Genomic DNA, 19720 nt, shown 5'->3' with positions numbered 1-19720 from the left:
GTGTGTGTGTGTGTGTGTGTGTGTGTGTGTGTGTGTGTGTAGTAAGAGTGTTGTCAGTGTGTCAGTAGGCAAATTGTGGCTTATGTGTGTAATTAGAGGCTAAGCAGTTATTAAAATGCCATAGAGGGTTGCTTATTGTTAGGAAAATTTTACTAAAAATAAAAGGCAATCTTGTCAAAAGCCATGCGGTGTTCTGCAAATACTCGTGCTACTTAAAATTAGTAAATAGGGTGCTGAGAATCACGATAATGAAGTAGTGTGCTTGGGACTAGTGTATTTTATTTCAGTTGCAGTGAGTGTGTAAGAAGGCTCCCACCCAGGGGACGCAAAGGACATGGGGGTCTTAGAGGGTTTGTTCATCTCTCTCACAGCAGCCTATCCATGGAGGTAAAAGCAACTAACAGGGGAGAGACCGTTATGGCAAGATCAAGCTCAGGGCAGCTCCGGTTTCTATACATTTGCCACTGGTCTGACATGTTAGAAAAAACAAGAATGAGGAAATATGCTGTGGTTTGAAGGTTGGGACACTTCCTGGCCCTGCTCCTCTACTGCTGGGCACATCTTCTTACTCTCGTGGCTTTGGGCTGCCACCAGCTCCACAGCAGCCTGGGTGGTGGGCTAGAGGACAGGGTGGAGCTCTTGTGTCGGGAGTTGCTACACACGACCATGACTTTGCTCCATGGCATTGTTAAGGAGGAAAGGAAGCCTTCATGAGGTTAAGGACTCCTAACCCTCAAGGCCCTGATAGAGTATCTTGCTCCAGGTCCATTTGGCCTGTGTTTTTTTTTTTTTTTTTTTTTTGAAGTCCTGATGCCCCACGAAGTACAGTTGAAAATGGATAGGAAATTTTAACATGCAAAGGTGGTTTTAGAAAAATTGACTGTGGCCATTATTAAATTAGAAGCTGGGGGCTGGAGAGATGGCTCAGCGGTTAAGAGCACTGGCTGTTCTTCCACAGGTCCTGAGTTCAATTCCCAGCAACCACCTGGTGGCTCATAACCATCTATAGTGAGATTTGGTGCCCTCTTCTGGCCTGCAGGCATACATGCAGGAGGAACGCTGTATATATAATAAATCTTTTTTTTTTTTTTTTTAATTAAATTAGAAGCTGCAGACAGTATGAGTCACACAACAGCACAGGAGAAAAGGCGTCATGAAAGGTTGTGCCCAAGAAGTTCCTTGAAGGTGATGCTTTGAGCTGAGCCTTGAAGGTTCGTTCAGTCAGGGGGGGGTGAACCCACAAAGTGATGGCAAATGCAGCGTGTGCCCTCATGGGCCAGCCAATCAGTCAGTCCTCCCAGGCAAAGGCTGGGATGCACTGCCATGGTTGTTGGTTCAGATCTTTTCCTGTCCACTGATTCTTAACTCTTCTAAATCTGAGATAGACTACAGAACTGGGCCAGTCAGCCCAGGGCATTGCCACCCCCACAGCTGTCTGTCTGTCTGTCTATCTGTCTATCACTCTAGCTTGTTTGCTCTTGGAGTCTAGCTGTTTGCTTTGCTTGTATTTAGACTCAATTGTGGTTCTGCACTACCCAAAGCCTTCTAACCCTGGGATGGGGCAGGGTTGGGGTGGTGTGATGATGCAGGTCAGACCATGCAGTAAGGGACTGTACAACAGGACCACGTGTCCTCTTACACTGCATGACAGCCTTCCCAAGAAAGTCTTGTGGCTTGTTTGTCTTGAGATTTGCACACAGCTTATTCTTTTTAATCGTTTACTATTTTCAAGTTGAGTTCAGGAACCCTGCAAGCAGAACAAATATGCACTTTGAAGGGCCTCAAGTGGCATTCCCCTCTCCTTCTGGAGTCTTTGAAAGAGGAGTGTGAGGACTCTATGACCCTGTCACTGTACCCAGAGAGGGCTTAATAAAGACCTGGTGTAGAAACACCACCAGAAAGGCATAGTCACAGATGGACCAAGGTGCTAGTATTCCCTGTGTCTCTGGCCATGATGTCCTTGGCTCACTAAAGGGTCAGAAAGGGAGACCGGAAGCAAGGGTCTGCAGGAGCCAGTCCAGAAAAAGAATGTTGGTACCATAGTGGCCAGCCCTTCTTCTTCACCCTTGGAAAAAGTCTACGGCTATTCAGAGAAGTTTGAAAAAAGGTCCGTCATATCCCTCAGTGGACATGAGGTAACCCCTCCGATGTCCCGTGAGTGGATACTGAAGGAGCCTGTCTCACACTGAAGGCAGCCCTGAAGGTCTGCTTGGGTTCTCGGTTGTGTGCTTTGGTGTCTCTTAGGTCCTGAGCTTGTGTTTGTGCAAAGAGAGTTTTGCATGATGAAGTCATGGTTAGACTTGGGTAATCACCCAGGCTCCCGGCAGGGCTCTGTGCTCTCTGCTTTGGCCAGCCATGCAGTGGATTTGAGACAGCAAGAACAAGGGGGCAGCACACAGGAGGTTGTGGTCAGTCTTAGGAGGGCGAGAAAGTGAGGCAGGCACAGGGCGATTCCTCCTGCACCCCGAGGCTGGGAGGAGGCTGGGGAAGGAGTCATGGTGATTTGCCCTGTCCTCTGCCTGCCATCGGTCCATCCACTCAGGCCACCATTGTCTGCAGCACTCACTGTATTTCCATCTTAGTTTTTCTGGGTCCTTTGCTCACGCCACACACGCACCTGTCACAGCTCTGAAGTGTCTCTTCTTGGGACAGATGAGCTATGGGATGAAGGCGCATCTGTGCTTTGGCCTTCTAAGAGGAAAAGAAATAAATGGTTTTCTTTCTTTCTTACCTTTTGAATTCTCCACTTACATCTCCTTTTTTCTACCTGCTCTGTGGAGCCGGTGAGTTCCCTCACTTGCTCTAGCATCTTGAGAGAATTGAATCCAAGTTTCTTTTCTTTTTCTTTCTTTTTTCTTTCTCTCTTTCTTTCTTTCTCTCTTTCTTTCTTTCTTTCTTTCTTTCTTTCTTCCTTCCTTCCTTCCTTCCTTCCTTCCTTCCTTTCTTTCTTTCTTTCTTTTTCCCCCGAGACAGGGTTTCTCTGTGTAGCCCTGGCTGTCTTGGAACTCACTCTGTAGACCAGGCTGGCCCCGAACTCAGAAATCTGCCTGCCTCTGCCTCCCAAGTGCTGGGATTAAAGGTGTGCACCACCACGCCCGGCTGATTCCAGGTTTCTTTAGAGTCCTCTATTTCTAACCAGGTGTTTGGTTTATGGAGTAAAACAGATACCTAAATTAGGCCAGGTAGGACTGCCTCAAAGCCATGTTCTGGATCTAAACTTTTCCAGGCTGGAAGAGACCCCTCCTGAAGACTAGGCTTGCCTGCTTTTCTTTTCCTGACACTTATTTTTATTTAATTATCTTCTTTCATCATAATTGATTCATTTAGTGAGTGGTGTATATCTGCTCTTGGGTTCGTGCACATGCACATGGAGGCCCGAGATAGTCATCGAGGTCTTCCTCTAACACTCCCACCTAAGTTGGGTTTTTTTTTTTGTTTTTGTTTTTGTTTTTGAGGGGGGGACAGAGTCTCTCGTTGAACCTGAGCTGTCTGGGTGCTGATGTGGGTGTTGAGGACGCAAACTCAGGCCCTATGTCTGTGCAGCAGGTATTTTGCCAAATGAGCCGTTTCCCCAACTCATCCCGTTTTATTTTTATGCTTGATACCAGTTAGTAGAAATGAGTGAGAAGAGAAAATGACTTTTGAATATCCTTTGAAGGAGGGAGCTGCTGGAGACAGGATAATCTTTCATGCGTCATTTTGTGAGTCTCCTTGGAACGCTGGCCTGTGGCGAAGGAAGCGCTGTGATAGAAACAGTTCGTTTCCATAAACCAAAGAACCCCATTTATCCAGCATCAGTAAAATTGTTCCAGAATGAAACTCGAAGAAACTGTTGCTTCTGGGTACACTCCTAAAGTGAATCCACTCTGCCCCAGGGTGGCAGTGTCTTCCATGAGGTGTGATAAGGTTAGACACTGCATTCTTCACCTTGAGTGAGAGTTTCTAAACTTCCCACGGTGGCCTTCTGCTTGGACCGCTCCTGCTCTTGGGAAGCCCTGTTGAGATGGCCGGGGAGATTCCTATTCTGCAAATGCTCTCCATAGCAACAGCTGTTGTCCATGAATGTCCTCTCTCGACTTCTCACTGTTGGGGTCTCTCCTTGATGTTGATGTTCTCAGAGGGGCAGGGGTGTGTGAGCACATGATGCTAAGAGGTAGCCATTTCTAACTGCTATGGAGGTCCTAATTTTTATTGCTCACGTGGATGGTTCTAGAAACTCTGACAAAAAAGCCATAATAATCCATCTTTCTTTTGTGCATGCTAACATCTTCATTCTAGTAAGATTTTTGTAGGGACCGGAAACAACACACACACACAGACACACACGGACACACACACATACACACAGAGGCTGATTATATGTGTGTATGGTATATATACATATATGTAATGTAGAAGATATTAACTTAAATTTTGCTTACGATTGATTATTATACTAAAATGTAATTTAAGAGGCTTTAAAATTCCTGAAACAAACAAACAAAAAAGTAACCTCCAAATCCACAATATTCCCCGTGGTTCTCAAGTGGCCACCTTTTTTTTTGGATAGAAGAAGAGCTGTTTAGATTCTACCAACACTCCCTACTCTGTGATGGAGAGTTAACAGTACCTAGCTTAGGATGCCATCCCGGGAGAGTCTGTGGATTCCATCACTTTCCTTTTTCTTCTTCTTTTTCCTTTTGGAAGCAGTGCAAAACACAGTAAGAACTCCTTTGCCGGTGATAGCCCCAGACAAACCCTATTCTCATACTTGGAAAGTCCTGGGTTTTATGTTTTCCTTTGAGTCCTTTCTAAGCCCTCCCGGTTACTAATGATGTATCCTGTTGTCTGGCACTAAAATTTAAGAACATCTAATAAATTAAGGATGCTTCTGCATTGCTTCTTGTCTGACCAGCATCTGTGGGTGTCAGCTGCCAGCAAGTAGCTCGAGTGTCTGTCCCGCTCCTGGGTACCCACAGACTGACACACTCACTTCTGAAGAAAGGTACCTTCTAGCATGCATGCCATTCTCAATATAAACTTTGTGTGCTTAAACACTTCCTGTAAGAGGATTGCTCGATCTAGTGACTTGGCTGGGACTTAAAAAAAAGCTGCATATTAATCGCTGGAAATTGCATAGCTATCATAAATACTTCACTCCTAGCTTCCCTGAGCATTTCAGAATGCTGCGGCTATATCTGTGAGCATCACAGAATCTAAGTTTGTGCCCAAGGAGGTCGCATGGGGGAAGGTGGCCAGGTAAACAGGGTCATCTACCCTCCCAGGGGTGCTGAACTCAGAGTCTACCAACCCAACCATCCTTCCATGGAGGATAAAGGAGTCTTGTTCCTTCAGACTTGCCCTGATGATATATGTATACACCTCAATTAAAACACTTGTGTCTGAGTTCTGAAATGTGCTTAGACCATGTGTTCAATCAGGACCCAGGGAGCATGTCCTCCAGAGAGCCAGTGTGTCTGTACAGACAGACAATAAGAAAACAAATCATTGCCCCTCTTACCTTTTTTAATAGAATATTTGATTGCCCTGATACTATGCAAAGTGCTTACAAAGCTTAAGGATGACCCTGGAGTGGAGTATTTATCGATATTGCTCCAAAGCATTCAGAGTAGAGAGAGTGTGAGCTGGTGGAGGTGGCATGGACGAGGTGATGCTGTGACTGTGGTAGAGGTGGTAGTTGTAGACACGGCGCTTGGTGGGTGGGTTGGCGGCAGTGCGGGTGAAACTGGTAAGTGCTGATCCATTCCAGAACACCAGAGTTCTTCAGAGTTGGAGGCGACTCTACCCTGGGCACCGTCCCCTTTTGTTTACACACCACTGATGTTGAAAACAGAAGCGCTGTATATCATGTTTCTTATTGTGGCTTTCCATTCGCGATTTTATCCCACAGCTTCATATATACCTCACCATTTTTATAAATATGATCTGTAGGCCAGCTTCCTCAGACTCGAGGAGCTGTCCTTAATTGACTAGAACTCTCGGTGTCAGTTTCATATTTGTGTTGCTCTGCTTATCTGGTAGATCAGAAAGTGGAGCAGCTAACCAGGGGACCCTGAGGTAAGGGAGGGTGTTTCCCTCTGAGTTCTGAAATGTGCTTAGACTGTTGTGTTCCCTCAGACTCTTCAGAGCTGCACAGGTCCCAGGACTTCCTGCAAGGTGTCTCTTGGCTAGATTTTTTTTCCCCTGTCTACTTCTTTTGCCCTCCAACACTTAAAAGCCACCAACTTACTAAAACAGATAACCCGGATCAACCACTGTACACCCTTTTTGATAGGGAGTTCCCTTTAGCCCCAGCTGCTCTGACCTCACCGTAACCAAAGATGACCCGGAGTCTTTGAGTCTTTCTGCTTCTACTTCCTGAGTTCAGAATCATAGGCACGAACACCACATCTAGTTCAAACTCCATCCCCAGCCCTCCTGATCTTATTACTTAGCTTTTTAAGTCAACTTCCTTTCTGCCATCATAGTTTCTATAACTTACAGATGCGTAGAAGCAGATACTTAGGACCATCAGAAGTAGAAACTGCTCCACATCTGACCCAAGGACTCATATGCGCCCACGGCCACCACAGCTGGCCCATGGGGCTGGTTTATTTGGAGGATCCTACAAGAGGCTGTACCCCACACAGCTTGGGGCTACTTCTCACATTATGTGGCCTTCACTCTTCTCTCTTTGTCTAGACTGTTCCCCAGAAGCTCAGCCCAAATATGTTAGAGGTGGGAAGCGTTATGGACGAAGATCACTGCCCGAGTTTCAAGAGTCTGGGGAAGAGATCGAGGAGGTGACAGTGCTTGAGCCACTAGAGGAAGAAGCGAGGTCATCACCCATCCCAGCTGGGGACTGCGGCGAGGTAAGGCGCTCACAGTCACAAGACGATCACAGTCACAGGCTCAGTCATTGATCGGCGTGGGCATGAGCCCTGGGTAGCATGAGACACAAGTTAGGCATTCACAGTGCAACAGGCTCCACTCAGATATGGCCCTTGCTGGTTTTCTTCTCCTGCCTCTTGGACATAGATGCTAACCTTCCAATTTTGTCTCAGTGTTCAGGAAGTTGATTATGTCTGTGCCTTGTTTATATGTGTCTACCCAGATTTCAGTTATTTTTATATTGTCTTCTATTCTGAAAGCTCTCCTTGGAATTGTATCTTTCACTGCTATGGCACTTTTAATTTAATTTTAATTTTTAAAAATGATTTTAAAAAGCTAACCAAGGACTCAGCAGGTAAGAACACTTGCCTGCATACGCTTGAAGATCTGGGTTCAAATCCCGAGAACCCGTGTAAAAAGCTGGGTGTGGTTGACACGTGCCACCCGGCTTGGGAGTGGGGATAGAAGCAAGGAGATCCATGGCCGGGCTGGTAGAGGGGTAGAGAGGAAGTTGGAGGATTGGAGACAACATTGCTAGGGCTTGCTGCTGGTTGCTAGTTCCTATCTTAAGGGAATAAGACAGAGAATGCCAAGACAGAGCACACAGCATCCTCCTCTGGTCTCAACACAGGCATGGGTACAGGGATCCATGGACACACATGTGCACACACACTGCCCACACAGACACACATCTCACACACATGTGGATAGATTTTTTAAAAAGTTTAAATCTTTCATTGTCTCCAACCTCAGACCACAAAGAACTTCCATGACAGAAGAGTGGAAGTCTTGTGTTTCCAATTTTTTCAGTTTTAAGATTTATTTTTATATGTTTGAATGTTTTGCCTGCCTTTATATATGTGCACCATATACATACATGCCTATTGCCTGGGGAGGTCAGAAGATGGCATCAAATCCTCCAGAACTGGATTTACCGCCGTGGAGGTGCCTGAGACTTGAACTTGGGCTCTCTGCAAAGCAGCCCCACTTAACCACAGAGCCAACTCCCCAGCTTCATGTTTTGATGTCTTAAAATCCCCTGCACTTTGTTTTGGGACTCAACACATGGTTCAAACACATAGTTCTTGCTTCAAAGTGTGGGCTAGGGGTGCTTCCCCAGGGCGTAGCAGTTCCCAGCACTCTTCCCTGGGCCTGCCATACCCAGGGGCAGCTCATACACTGGCCCCCCACCTGCCTTGATACCCTTCTTTTCACGCTGCACACCACTGTAATCTGTCAGTGAAGAAGAAGCAGTAACATTTTCTTTAGGCTTTCTTTCTGGCTCATTTGCCAAGATCCCATTTATAGAACATGATCAAGAATGCCTTGCTGAGCAAACTCTAAATAATTTCTTGCAAATCTCAGCTCAGATTGGAGCTGTAAATATTCCAGACATGAATATGAGCTGGAAAAGAGACAACGCACCTCCGCTTTCTGGACGAGTCTGCAGACTGCAGGCTGACTGTGTGTGTGTGTGTGTGTGTGTGTGTGTGTGTGTGTGTGTGTGCGTGCGCGCGCGCGTGCACATGTGTTTGTGCATGCGTTTGTGTGAGTATGTGTATTCATGGTTGCCTAGCATCCCTGTTACTAAAATCTATAGGAGACTTGCTCCCAAGGATGTCCTTAGCAATCAAACATCTGTCCTCAACAGCCTGCAGACCTAAAGAAAACAAGGACAACCCAGGTGTGGGGAAGATTCCCCACAGGAAATAGAACTGCCAGTAAATACTGAGAAGTAAAGGGGGAAACACATTCATTCTCTCTCTCTCCCTCTCCATCTCTTTTTCTCTCCCTCTCTCCCCCTCAATACCTTTACCTCTCAAAAAAGAAAAGAAAAATCAAATGGTAATCTGTTCCCTAGAAACCATGGTTCAGTGGCAGAAATATAAGGAAAAGAAAAGTAACTAGAAGAGAGACAGAGAGCTTACAAAATGGAGTAAGAATAATAGGGGTGGCATGTGGCCACTAAATATGGAGAAGGCGAGTGTGGCCCGGGGCCTCCTGGTGTCCCAGGCAGGTTAGCCTAGGGCAGGGATGCTGGCTACCCCATGCTCAGGTCAGTGGTTCCTTCCTTTCTTGGTCCCTTTGCAACATTCATACTGGGACCTTTGCCTCGGAAAACACACAACTTACATGCAAAGCCACATTACACAGACAGTTTTAGGAGGGCAAGGATCTACATATGTTATGTCATTGAATATTCATAGCACCGTGTTTTTCCTTGTTGTTGGAGAGGGTGTCCTGTTATGATGTAAAATCTGTTTCGTCGTGAATCTGGGCGATATGAAATTTAATTGGGATATACATCTTAAAAAGGAGTCAGAACGCTTTAGGAGGTAAGCCTAATTATTCAAAGACCCTTTTTAAGTCTAGTTTCTTATCTCTTGAACTGGTCTCAAGATATTATTACGTGGTGCCAAGAAACGCAATAATTGTTTATTTTTGACACAATAGTATCTACTTACACTCCAGGGATAGATACCCAGAGAGCCTCTGAGCAGAGTCAGCCCGTCCTGGCGATGTATTTCTTGTCCCCTGTTAGCTCAGTTACCGACTTGCTGGGTAGCTTCTTTACTCTACTGGGGTTACTATGTTTAAAAATGAGCCTTTGGCTTTGTGTATAAGCAAACATGAGGTGAAGCCTGAGGCAGGAGAAACCTTGCTGATGGTAAAGGATGTTACAGAGAGATCACCTCACTCTCAGTGTGCTGCAGCTTCCTGCAGATGCACCAGAAACCTCAGACAGGACCTTTGAACACCACAGTCAGAATCTGCCCTGTCCACCACCCTCTAAAAGAGCTGTAGGCAGAGGCCTGGCTGGGCAGGGTCCTGTCTCTGGTGTCTGCTCCCAGAGACTCTCCCCACTATCATAGTCTGCTGCATCCCACACCAAAGCACCCACAGGGCTACCAGATGACACGCCTTTGCCTTGCCTCTTGAGATTGTGTCACAGCTACTTCCTGCCCCCAAAATAAGCTGAGTCGGTCCTGCCATTTTTGGTTTTTAGTACTGTAGCTGAACCCAAAGCTAAAAGTGATCTTCCACTCAGTCCCCAATCCTGTCACTTTTCAAAGCAGCTCTCTCTTCAGGTTTTGGATGTTCCTGGGCAGCTGCGACCCTGCCCAAGGTCTCGCTCTCACCAGCAGCCTTCCCCTGGGCGGGCGGACGGTCCTGTGGTGTGGTTTTATGAGCATATCAGTCTTATGTCTACATAGTAGCTCTAGCCTCAGCTACCTGTCCAAGAGGCTTGTCCTGGAGTCATCACCCTTTCTATAGACTGATTCATGCCTCTGAGGGGTGAGGAGGCGAGGGTACCCTCCTATTCTTCTCCCTGCCTGACTAGGGAGTCTGAATCTCAAATCTGTACTCTGGTGCATTCATTCCTGTCTCCTCTCTTTCTTTTCTTTTCTTTTCTTTTCTTTTCTTTTCTTTTCTTTTCTTTTCTTTTCTTTTCTTTTCTTTTCTTTTCTTTCTCTCTCTCTCTCTCTCTCTCTCTCTTTCTTTCTTTCTTTCTTTTTAAGATTTATTTATGTATTTCATGTATGTGAGTACATTGTAACATCAGATCCCATTACAGATGGTTGTGAGGCACCATGTGGTTGCTGGGAATTGAACTCAGGTCCTCTGGAAGAGCAGTCAGTGCTCTTAACTGCTGAGCCATCTCTCCAGCCCCTCTGTCTCCTTTCTTCTCACCTGAGAATCTGATCTTCCATGTCTTTGGAGGTGTTGAGAATCTTCTCTGGGGTCATACTCCATCATGGAGTGATATCAAAGGAGAAGTCATGGAGGAGGGAGCATGGAGCCTTCTTAGGTTTGCAAGATAGGGACACTTTGCCAGCGTTGTAGGTCCGCTCTTTCTCCTGTTTTCAACAGGTCTGACTTTCCCTTCCCCAAAGTGGTTTCAGAGTTTCTCGATGGAGACAATAAAAAAATCAAAACCTGTTATCAGGAGTTGAACGAGGGTGGTCTGGCTGTGTTCCCTAATGGGAAACTAATTTTAGCTCCAGGTTGCGTCAAATCCTGGTTTTACTGAGGTCCCGTGGAGGCATGGGTTACAGGCAGTATGGAACCGTGTCGCGCTCACCTATCAAAGCTGCCCCCGTTAGGATCTCAGCCTCTCAGGACAAAATGAGCAAACTGTAACTGGAAAGATAACGTAAGAACCATCTCTCCCCTCTGGGGTTATCCAATCGAAGGGGAGGTTGCTGCAGCCTCTCACTTCTGCCGGAAGGCTGATATTTCCAGACTCTGGGGTGGTATAGTTCACAATGTCTTTTTTTTTTTTTTTTTTTTTTATACAAAGTCCTTCTCCCACCCAAACTATTGATAACTCTCAAAGATAATTCTCTGCAGTTTACCTGTAACTCCACCTTTTTGCTGACACTCATGGCAATGTTCACAAATGTAGACAAGGGTGTGCCAGGCTATTGTAGAAATTGCTTTGAAGCATCTAAGTTTATACTTAATATAAGCCCCGTGTGACGTCTCAGGTTTCATCAGCCACCAGCAACTTGGAATAGTCGCTGCTTGCATGTCATGAGCTGTGGGTGAGGACCAACATGGCCATGGATCATAGCTGCTCTGCTTCCCATTGTACAGAGTGTATGAAAACTAGAGAGATGGCTTGGCAGTTAAAAGAACTGGCTGCTCTTCCAGGTTCAATTCCTAGCACCCTCATAGCAACACACTACTGTCTGTGATCCAACACCCTTGCATAGACATACCTGTGGACAAAACACCAAAACACATGAAATAAAAGAAATAAACTTTGCCACAACTTTAGTCATACTTTGATTCTGCTTGCCTGTGTTCAAGTGCCAAAAAAACTGTAAACATTTTCATTATCTCTAGCCCTTCCCACTCCCTAGAACTTTTATCAGGCACCTTTTATTTGGTTCTTTCCTGCTGAAAGCAAAAATGTCTAACCTAGCTATTAAGAGTGTCTTCCCTACCGAGCGTGGTTTACAAGGCAATGGAGCCGCACTGTAGTTTGTCGAGACCTCTGTGAATTCTGTAGTGCTGTGTAAGTCCTTCAGAACTTCATCTGGAAAGCATGGCATGCAAGATGCCAATTTGCAGGCCAGGTAGAGCCCACCAGCAGCCGTGATGTGCCTGGCCTCCGATTTAATGTGTTTATCTGGCACTTGGAGAGTCTGATCTCTCCTCTCAGCTGCGATGGGAAGGAATGGCGATTTTTCTTTTTTATGGGATGGATCATTTTCACCCAGGTCAATTCAGGAGGACATTCTACTCTCGAGTGAATCGCAGCCAACAAAGGGCACATTCTTGGTCCCAGCCGAAGGTGTGACTGACAAGGGGTTTGTGGTTGACACTGTTTGTCCTTCAGTAAAAAACAGAAGTGAGACTTCAGGACTTTAAGAGTACATTTTTATTCCCTTTGATGAATAGCTACTAAAGAACCTTGGGCTGCAGGCCCTTGTTTTGTCACAGGTAGCTAGCAGGAGAAAAACCCTCACATTTTCATTGTATCCTCTGTTCTTCAGGCTTGGTAGAAAAGTTCGTGTAATTAATACAACTGGGGCAGGGCCACTTTGCTTTCTGGCCTAGTTGAAGAACAGGGCGCAGCTTGTTAACCGTTTCCCTCTACAGGGAATAAATTGGGTCTATAAGATCCTTATCAAGAGCAAGGGGATTTCAACAATTATTTCTTCAACTGTAGACAATAATAATGTAAGTCAAAACTACTGGCTCACACGCTGCGGCTCAGTGAGAACCCGAGAGGAAAGTTAAATCTGACAGGCACATTGGCCCGAGGATGCTCAGCGGCGTCCAGGCTCTGTGTTGTGTCTGTGCAGGTGAGAGGCTAGGGTGGTCCTTGGTTAGCTCCACCGCCCCACAAAACAAAACCCTAAAACAAAATGCTGACCCTGCTGCCCACATCAATTCAAACTGCTTTGAAATGTCTGAGATTGACACTTTCCAGAGGTTATCTCCACATATGGGTAACTTGGTATTGAAACATTGTGTTTCCCATTGTGTGGGTCAATGTTCAATTGTGACTCACACTATTTTTTTTTTTTGTTAAAGTAACTGAGCTCTCCTCATTCCTTTAATAGTTGAAACACACACACTTTACTTTTTTGTTATCCCCTTTATATCCTTGTCCATCATTCCCCTCATTGAGGGATGACGTCCCCAGGACAGACACTTGGTTAATGATATTTCATCTTCCCTTCATGTGCCTTCAAGTCATGTTAGGTTACGTGGCTACTCCACTATGGGATCATAGATCCCTTGAGTGTGACCTAAGACCTTGGAATCCTCTTTAAAGATAACAAGATGTTCTTGTTTTCACAAGACTTGCAGACCTGGGTGCCTGAATTACATCAAGATGTTGTCCCTTAAAGTCTATCTCTAGGGCCTGGAGAGATGGTTCAGTGGTTAAGAATACTGGCTGCTCTTTCCGATGGCCTGTGTTCAATTCCTAGCATCCTCATGGCAGCTTACAACTGTCTGTAACTACAGTGCTAGGGGCTCTGACACCCTCACACAGACAGCACAATTCACAGGAGTAAAAATAGACAAATCATGAAAAGAAAAGACCCCATCTGTACTCTACAGCCTTCCAGATGAGTAATTTCTGATCCTCACTTTTCATAGGAAACATAAGACACACAGCAAATCAAAACCGAGCTAACGATACTCTAATGACTATAGCCCTTACCGACCACACTGTTAAGTGTCTTCCATAGAGAAGTTGCTTACTACCCATTCAGCAACTGAAGTGACTAGAAGTATAAAAACTGACCGTCCTACTTAAAGAGACCCGTCTCGGAGGTAGTGTTGGTCTATATTTAGGTTTAATGTAAAGTGCCTCAAAAGGAGTGGGGAGACTTCCCCCCTTTCAGGACTTTAGAATCCAGCAACACCCAGCCTTACTAAGAGGCTGACACTGCGCGCATCTTTGCATTGGCAGCACTTGAAGGCTTTTTGGCAGTGCGCGAGGACTCATGTGATTGTGCGTGCATTTTAAAACCATATATTAATTCCCGTTATCCTCAGCTCTCACTTGCAGCATTTAATTGCCTTTAGAGATGAAGGCACCAATTTGCATTCCATTCCAGTAGCTCCTCCCTGAGAGGAGACTAGAGAGACTGGAAGCTGAGGCTGTCAGATTCTCCACCGCCTTAGCCTCTCCTGAGTCCCAGGAAGTGTGTCCCTGCAGAAACAAAAGCAGACCCCCCAGGCACATTCAGCTTCCAATACGCAGCTCAGAGTGCAGCTTTCTAAACATTTAAGGCTAACCCAACACACTGCGGATGCTGTGCTTTGAATCCTATGTATGCTACCTAGACAGATTTCTGGTTCTCTTCAGAGATACCCCATGCTTTGCTAAATACGTTCCCCCTTTTAAAGGCGCTTTGCCGATCCAGGAAACTGTTGCTCTTCCTCTGGCATGACAAGGCCGTCCCTTTTCAAAATGAATGTGCTGCACTCTCCTAGGCTGCAGAGATCAGCTCAACAACCTCTGTCTCAGTAGAATAGCCTCCTGTATACCATAATCACTTAATTAGCCATACATTCTGTAGGGTGCAAAGGTCTTAGCTGGAGCAGATGGCTGGTGGAGACAGTGGCTGGCCTATTGTAGGTAGGGCCCATGCAGTCCGAGGGCTGCAGATGCTGCCTCCACTTTGGGGCTAGAAGCTGAGATCCAGGAGACTCGGGCCATCTGCTCTGCAGTCCCCCAAAGCAGGTGTCTCCCCAAAGAAAACATTCCTGAAATTGAGGCAACCCGTGTGGCTGATGTGTCCAGGGTACCTCAGCTAGCTGTAAAGCAATTAAGCTGGCTACAATGGCCAGTGTGACATTAAGATGTGTGGCCCTCGGGAAGGACATCCTTTGTCTAACTGAGAAGGGTGAGGGCCACTTGCTGTGGTAGCCATTCGGGAGCAAAGCAACCTCTGACCCATTCTTTTGTATCTGCCCTGTAAATAAGAAAACACAGGGTCACCCTTGCCAGATGTACCATCCTGGGGCCTCTGTGGAGTGGAAGGTCCCGGGGGAGACCGTCACCCCACATTGACTCCCAGTTGATTGCTACATCACAATTACCATACCACACCTGTCCCTCCCTGCCTTCCATCCCCAGCCCTCTTAAGGCACAATTGGCAATGACTGTATTATTTATAGTCATGAAGATGTTTTATATCCGAGAATATTTTGTTAGATGTATACAGTATGAACAGAGTGAATCAAGTCAGTTCACTTGTCTGAGCCATAGTTGCTAATCTCTCCCAAGTTATTCCTAAAGCTGATGTAGGACTGTGCTATTCTTTTTCTGTCCTCGTCCTGCCTTGAGCATCCGAGTAGCAGAGAGAATAACTAATAGCTACTTCATTTAGTTAAAAGCAGGGACCTCCCAAGGAGCACTTAGCCCTTGGTACTGACCAGTGCTTTCTGGTACGAAGCATGTGTTCACAGTTGCCATGACTTAGCTTGAGGGAACTGAGGCATGCAGAAGTTACATGATTTGACCATGATGCCCATGCCACCAAAGGACAACAAACCTCAGCGGTCCAACTTTGCAGTTCCTGGCCAACGCATTATTCTGGAAGAGGCAATAGCCATAGTTGGATGTCTCTAAGACACACACACCCCCATGTCCCACTCACAGGTGGTATGCTATGCCCAGTTTGTAGGTGAAATACCTTTCTGAGCCGTAACAGGAATGAGCAGAGAACACAGTCTCTGCTCAATTTTTGTCTTCTCTATGGCTTTGAGGTGTGCAGAACAACAGCGCCTTCACAAAGTGCACCCACCCACTCAGAGGACCCCTGGTTTTACGGGGGACCAATAGCAGTCTCTTCTGGTGAATTCAGCACCCCGACAGCATCCAGCCTTTGTGATTCTCTGCTCCTGCCCTTCCTAGACTTTTCCTGATTACTCTTTCCAGGGCTCTGGGTGAGCCTGTGTCTAGAGGCCACCAGCCAACTCTCACTTCTGCATTGTTACCATCAGCAATTAAAGGACCCTGTTCCACAATGATGCATCCTTTTATTGCGGGCTGTTTCAGTAGCTGAATGACCTAATCCCCCAACCTCCTAAACTGCCCCTCCCCCATCTTTTTAATTGCACTCTCTGGCTCCAGGCACCAAGAATAAAAATAAATGAAGTGTGAATGAATTGAATCTTCCCTTACCCGTCCCACCTCCTCCAAAATTGAAATTTAATAACAAACATTCAGCCTTTGTGTGCTTCTCTCCCTCTTAAAGGGACAGAGCCTTCCGTTAGACTTGGGAGAGGCAGAGCTCCTGTCATGTTCTGTCATGTTCGGGTGAGGAACTGCAGTCTCCAGCAGAGGTGATCTTGGAATGAGATGGAGCAGTTGGGCTGAGTTTGTCACTTCCCCCAGGATGACCCCAGCTCCATCAGAGTTTACCAAAAATCGTGGAAGAGTGCAGGGGAGACTGTCACCCCAGAGTTCACCTCTGCTTGTTATCCCTCACCCTGCCCACCCATTATTTTGAGGTTATGAGAAACCATTCCTGCTAAGTGATGCCTGGGGTTTAAAAGCCATGGCTGTTTTAGGCTCCTGTTTAATTATTTGCTAGAGTGTATTGTGCATAATAATGGGTTTCATTTCAGGCATTTGCATACACATATACACTGTGTTTTTACTATGTTCACCGCTGATCCCCTTGCTATTCCTAACTACCCTCCACTTCTACTTAATTCAGGTTGTTTATAGGAGTTACTTATTGGAGAATGGACAGCTGACGGGGGCTGGCTATTCAACTGAAGAAAATGTCTTCCCCTCCTGAAATAACAATTAACTTCCCTGAGTAAAGTCTCGGGGAAGGGATGAGGCCTTATGAGCCCCTCCCCAGTTCATGACAGAATATTGAAGGTCTCAAGACGAGTCTTGTGCGACTGATCTTAGGAAAATGATCAGAGGTCCTGAGTGCCAGCACCGTGCCCACAGCATGCCCAGTGCGGGACTCTTAGGGACCGCTCTTTGGGATGGTTTGGTTCTCACAGCAGGTCTTAACTTAGTGTCTCTGATCGTCCCATGCTCTGCTGAGCTCAGGAGGCATCCCTAGCATTTGCCTGCCTAAGCAGCGTTGGCTTCCCTCCAAGCCTGCACCCACAGCGTGCTGCAGAAGGTAACTTACCAAAGGGAGAGACCCAGACACACTGCAGCTAAGTTAGTGAGGGCTCGCTGAAAAGGAGCAGTGAGAGTTGTATCTACTTATCCTGCAGAAGATCACTTATAACAGTGGATGAGATACAAACGGTCTCTCATAGACCCTCAACTAAAACGTCTCTTGTTTTTGTTATCTGTTTTGTCTGGCTGTATAAATGTTGCCAGCAATGATCACAGCACAGACCACATTTTTGTTATGGTCTTTCATTTAACGTTTGCGAAAATGCTTTTCCATGATCCTACATGGTTTTTAAATTACTTTTAATGACTGTATTATGTTGTACCATTGTGCTTTATGCCACATTGTTGAATATTTAAATTGTTTTAAACACTTTATCATTATAAACATGTCACAGCATACATATTTGTGCACATGGTGCTCTCTCTCTCTCTCTCACATTTTCTTTTATTCATTCACTTTACATCCGTCCTCCCAGTCACCCCCTCCCCCAATCCTTCCCTACCTCCTCTCTTTTTAAATTGCCTTTAGATAGCAAGTAAATTTATTGAAGAGTGAATATTTTTATTTTGATACATAAAGCCATTTTCATTATAAAAAATAATACCCACGAACATTGCAGCCAGTCACATGTGCACAGGCCTGCTTTAGGCTATTGTCTTGGTGGGCACTATAGCTTAAATACTTAGATAATTCAATAACAACAGTTCAGTAATGAAGATTATGAGCCCCCGGTTTTAGTGCCGGTCACCTTGTGCAGTGTTGAATGAACAGCCCTGAGGTGAGCTGCCATCTGTGTCGTGTGCATCCCTGCGGAAGCTCAGTGGTTAGAGACTTGTTCTTGCAGAGAGCACCCCCCACCCTGCTGTCACTTCAGTTCCCAGTGTCCATGTCAGGCTGCTGCAGCTCTAACTCCAGGAGATCCCCTTCTTCAGACCTCACATGTTTATATCTGACACGGATACACATGAACATATAATTTTTAAAAATCCCCTTTTAAAAAAAAGTACAGATGTTTGCAGAGGTATATCCAAATGAATGGTTTAATTCTGAATACAGAGGTGGAAAGAATTCCACAAGTTTAACATGCATTGCATACACACGTGCAATACAAAATTAATAGGACTTCATAGTCGCATGTGCGGGGCACAATGCTAAACACTTTGCCATTCCCTCAGCAAATTCGTACTATGTTATTTCCATTTTGCAGATAAACTAAGGCCAAGAGGTCAAGCAACATACATAAGGTTAACTCTATCAGCAAGTGGGGATTCAGTCCCAGGGAGCCCAGCTCCACATCTGTGCAGTAGCTTCCATGCTGGACCATTAGTTAGGGGTGAGAGATGGGGAAAGAAGTGAGAGATCTTGGACAGTGATGGATGCACGGAGGCTGTAGCACCCTGACTGTAGACTCATGAAACACTGGGAACTATGGGAGAGCGTCTTCGTCCCTCAAAGGCTTTACTCACTATTTTGACAAGCATGGGGAGATACATGAGCAAACACGAGAAGCCACGCATGCCCTGCCACCTTTGGAATTGTTGCTGAAGATGTTCTGAAGTTGTATGCTGCTGCTTCTGAAAGGAAATAAAACTTGAGACATGTAATTCATGTAATTTATGTCAAATAGCCCAAAGAGTTGTTTGTGAGCTTTGAAACCTGGGGCTGAGAACATAGCAGAACAGGCCAGGTCATGCCTGGGCAGGCCCGTCATCACATGTCCTGACTGGCCTAGTGCCTCCCTATCTCCCGCCCTTCTGACAGTCTGTTGATGTTTAAATGAACCAATCATGTGAAACCGTGCCAATCCCTCCCCCAGCCCCACCCCTTTTCTATAAAAGTCCCTAACTTCCAAGCCTTGGGGTCGAAATCACTGTCTCCTGTGTGAGATACGTTTCGAACCGGAGCTCTGCCATTATGGCTCCACCATGTGGTCAACACCTCTGTCTCCTGCGGGAGATATGTGTTGGCCCAGAGCTCCGTCATTAAACTACCTCATGCTTTTACATCAAGATGGTCGTCTGTTCGTGATTCATGGGTGAGCACAGAATGAGAATTGAGTGGGGGCTTCCCCACTAGGTTCTTTCACTTCGTTTTTTGTTCCAAGATGCTCTGTGCCTGCTGAGGCTCTTTAAAGTTTGGGCCCAACGAGACCGCCTTTCTTCCCTTTTCCCCATCAGTGTTCATTGTTTAAAAAGTGAAGAACAACTCGTGTTTAATAGTTTCATTTGGACCAGTGGTCCTGAGGTCATAAACTCCATTTAATATGTTATGGGTGAGATGCTGAATAATGAATTTGCATGATTTCCGGTGCCAAAGTAGGGTGAGCACTTGGCTCAGTCTGTTGGTAGCTGGGATGCTCTTATCAGTGGGCATCTATGGATTTAAAGTCTTATATATAATAGCAGTTTAATTCTGATCAGAAACAGTAGTTGGGGAGATCCCTGGAGGATTGTTGACTGCCACTCCCCTCTGCTTCACCAGGACACACACATCTAGAAGCTTAGAGCACTATCTTTATCTAGAAATTCCGGACAAGTGAGATAATGAAATTGTTACCCAAGGAAACACCTGGGCCCCAGTCCCAGCCATTCCCTGTCCGTTTGGCACTTCAGTTAGCTTAGCCATCTTGAGACATGACCTTTGGCTGTCTCCAGTTCAGCAGAGTCTGTTTGGGGATTTCATTTGGAGGTTTCAGCTTAGCTGAGTCCATGACTCTTAAGCAT

The 19720-nt window shown here is 45.9% G+C and overlaps 1 protein-coding gene across 16 annotated transcripts in view; it reads left to right on the top strand.

The window, feature by feature from the left end:
* Nin (ninein) overlaps positions 1 to 19720 on the top strand; it is a 102377-nt gene that overhangs the window by 28849 nt on the left and 53808 nt on the right. For all 16 annotated transcript variants that reach the window (XR_003949997.1, XR_001780420.2, XR_872709.2 and 13 more), the window contains one exon: positions 6682 to 6851. Coding sequence is in view for 10 of the 16 variants with exons in the window: in XM_006515530.3 (XP_006515593.1) it covers positions 6682 to 6851 (170 nt within the window). In the remaining 6 variants the exon portion in view is untranslated. The remainder of the gene's footprint in view (positions 1 to 6681; positions 6852 to 19720) is intronic.

The sequence above is a fragment of the Mus musculus genome, chromosome 12, assembly GCF_000001635.26.
Source record: "Mus musculus strain C57BL/6J chromosome 12, GRCm38.p6 C57BL/6J".
Taxonomy (NCBI): Eukaryota; Metazoa; Chordata; class Mammalia; order Rodentia; family Muridae; genus Mus; species Mus musculus.
The sequence above is the reverse complement of the archived record's forward strand: the minus strand, read 5'-3'. Positions and strand labels throughout refer to the sequence as shown.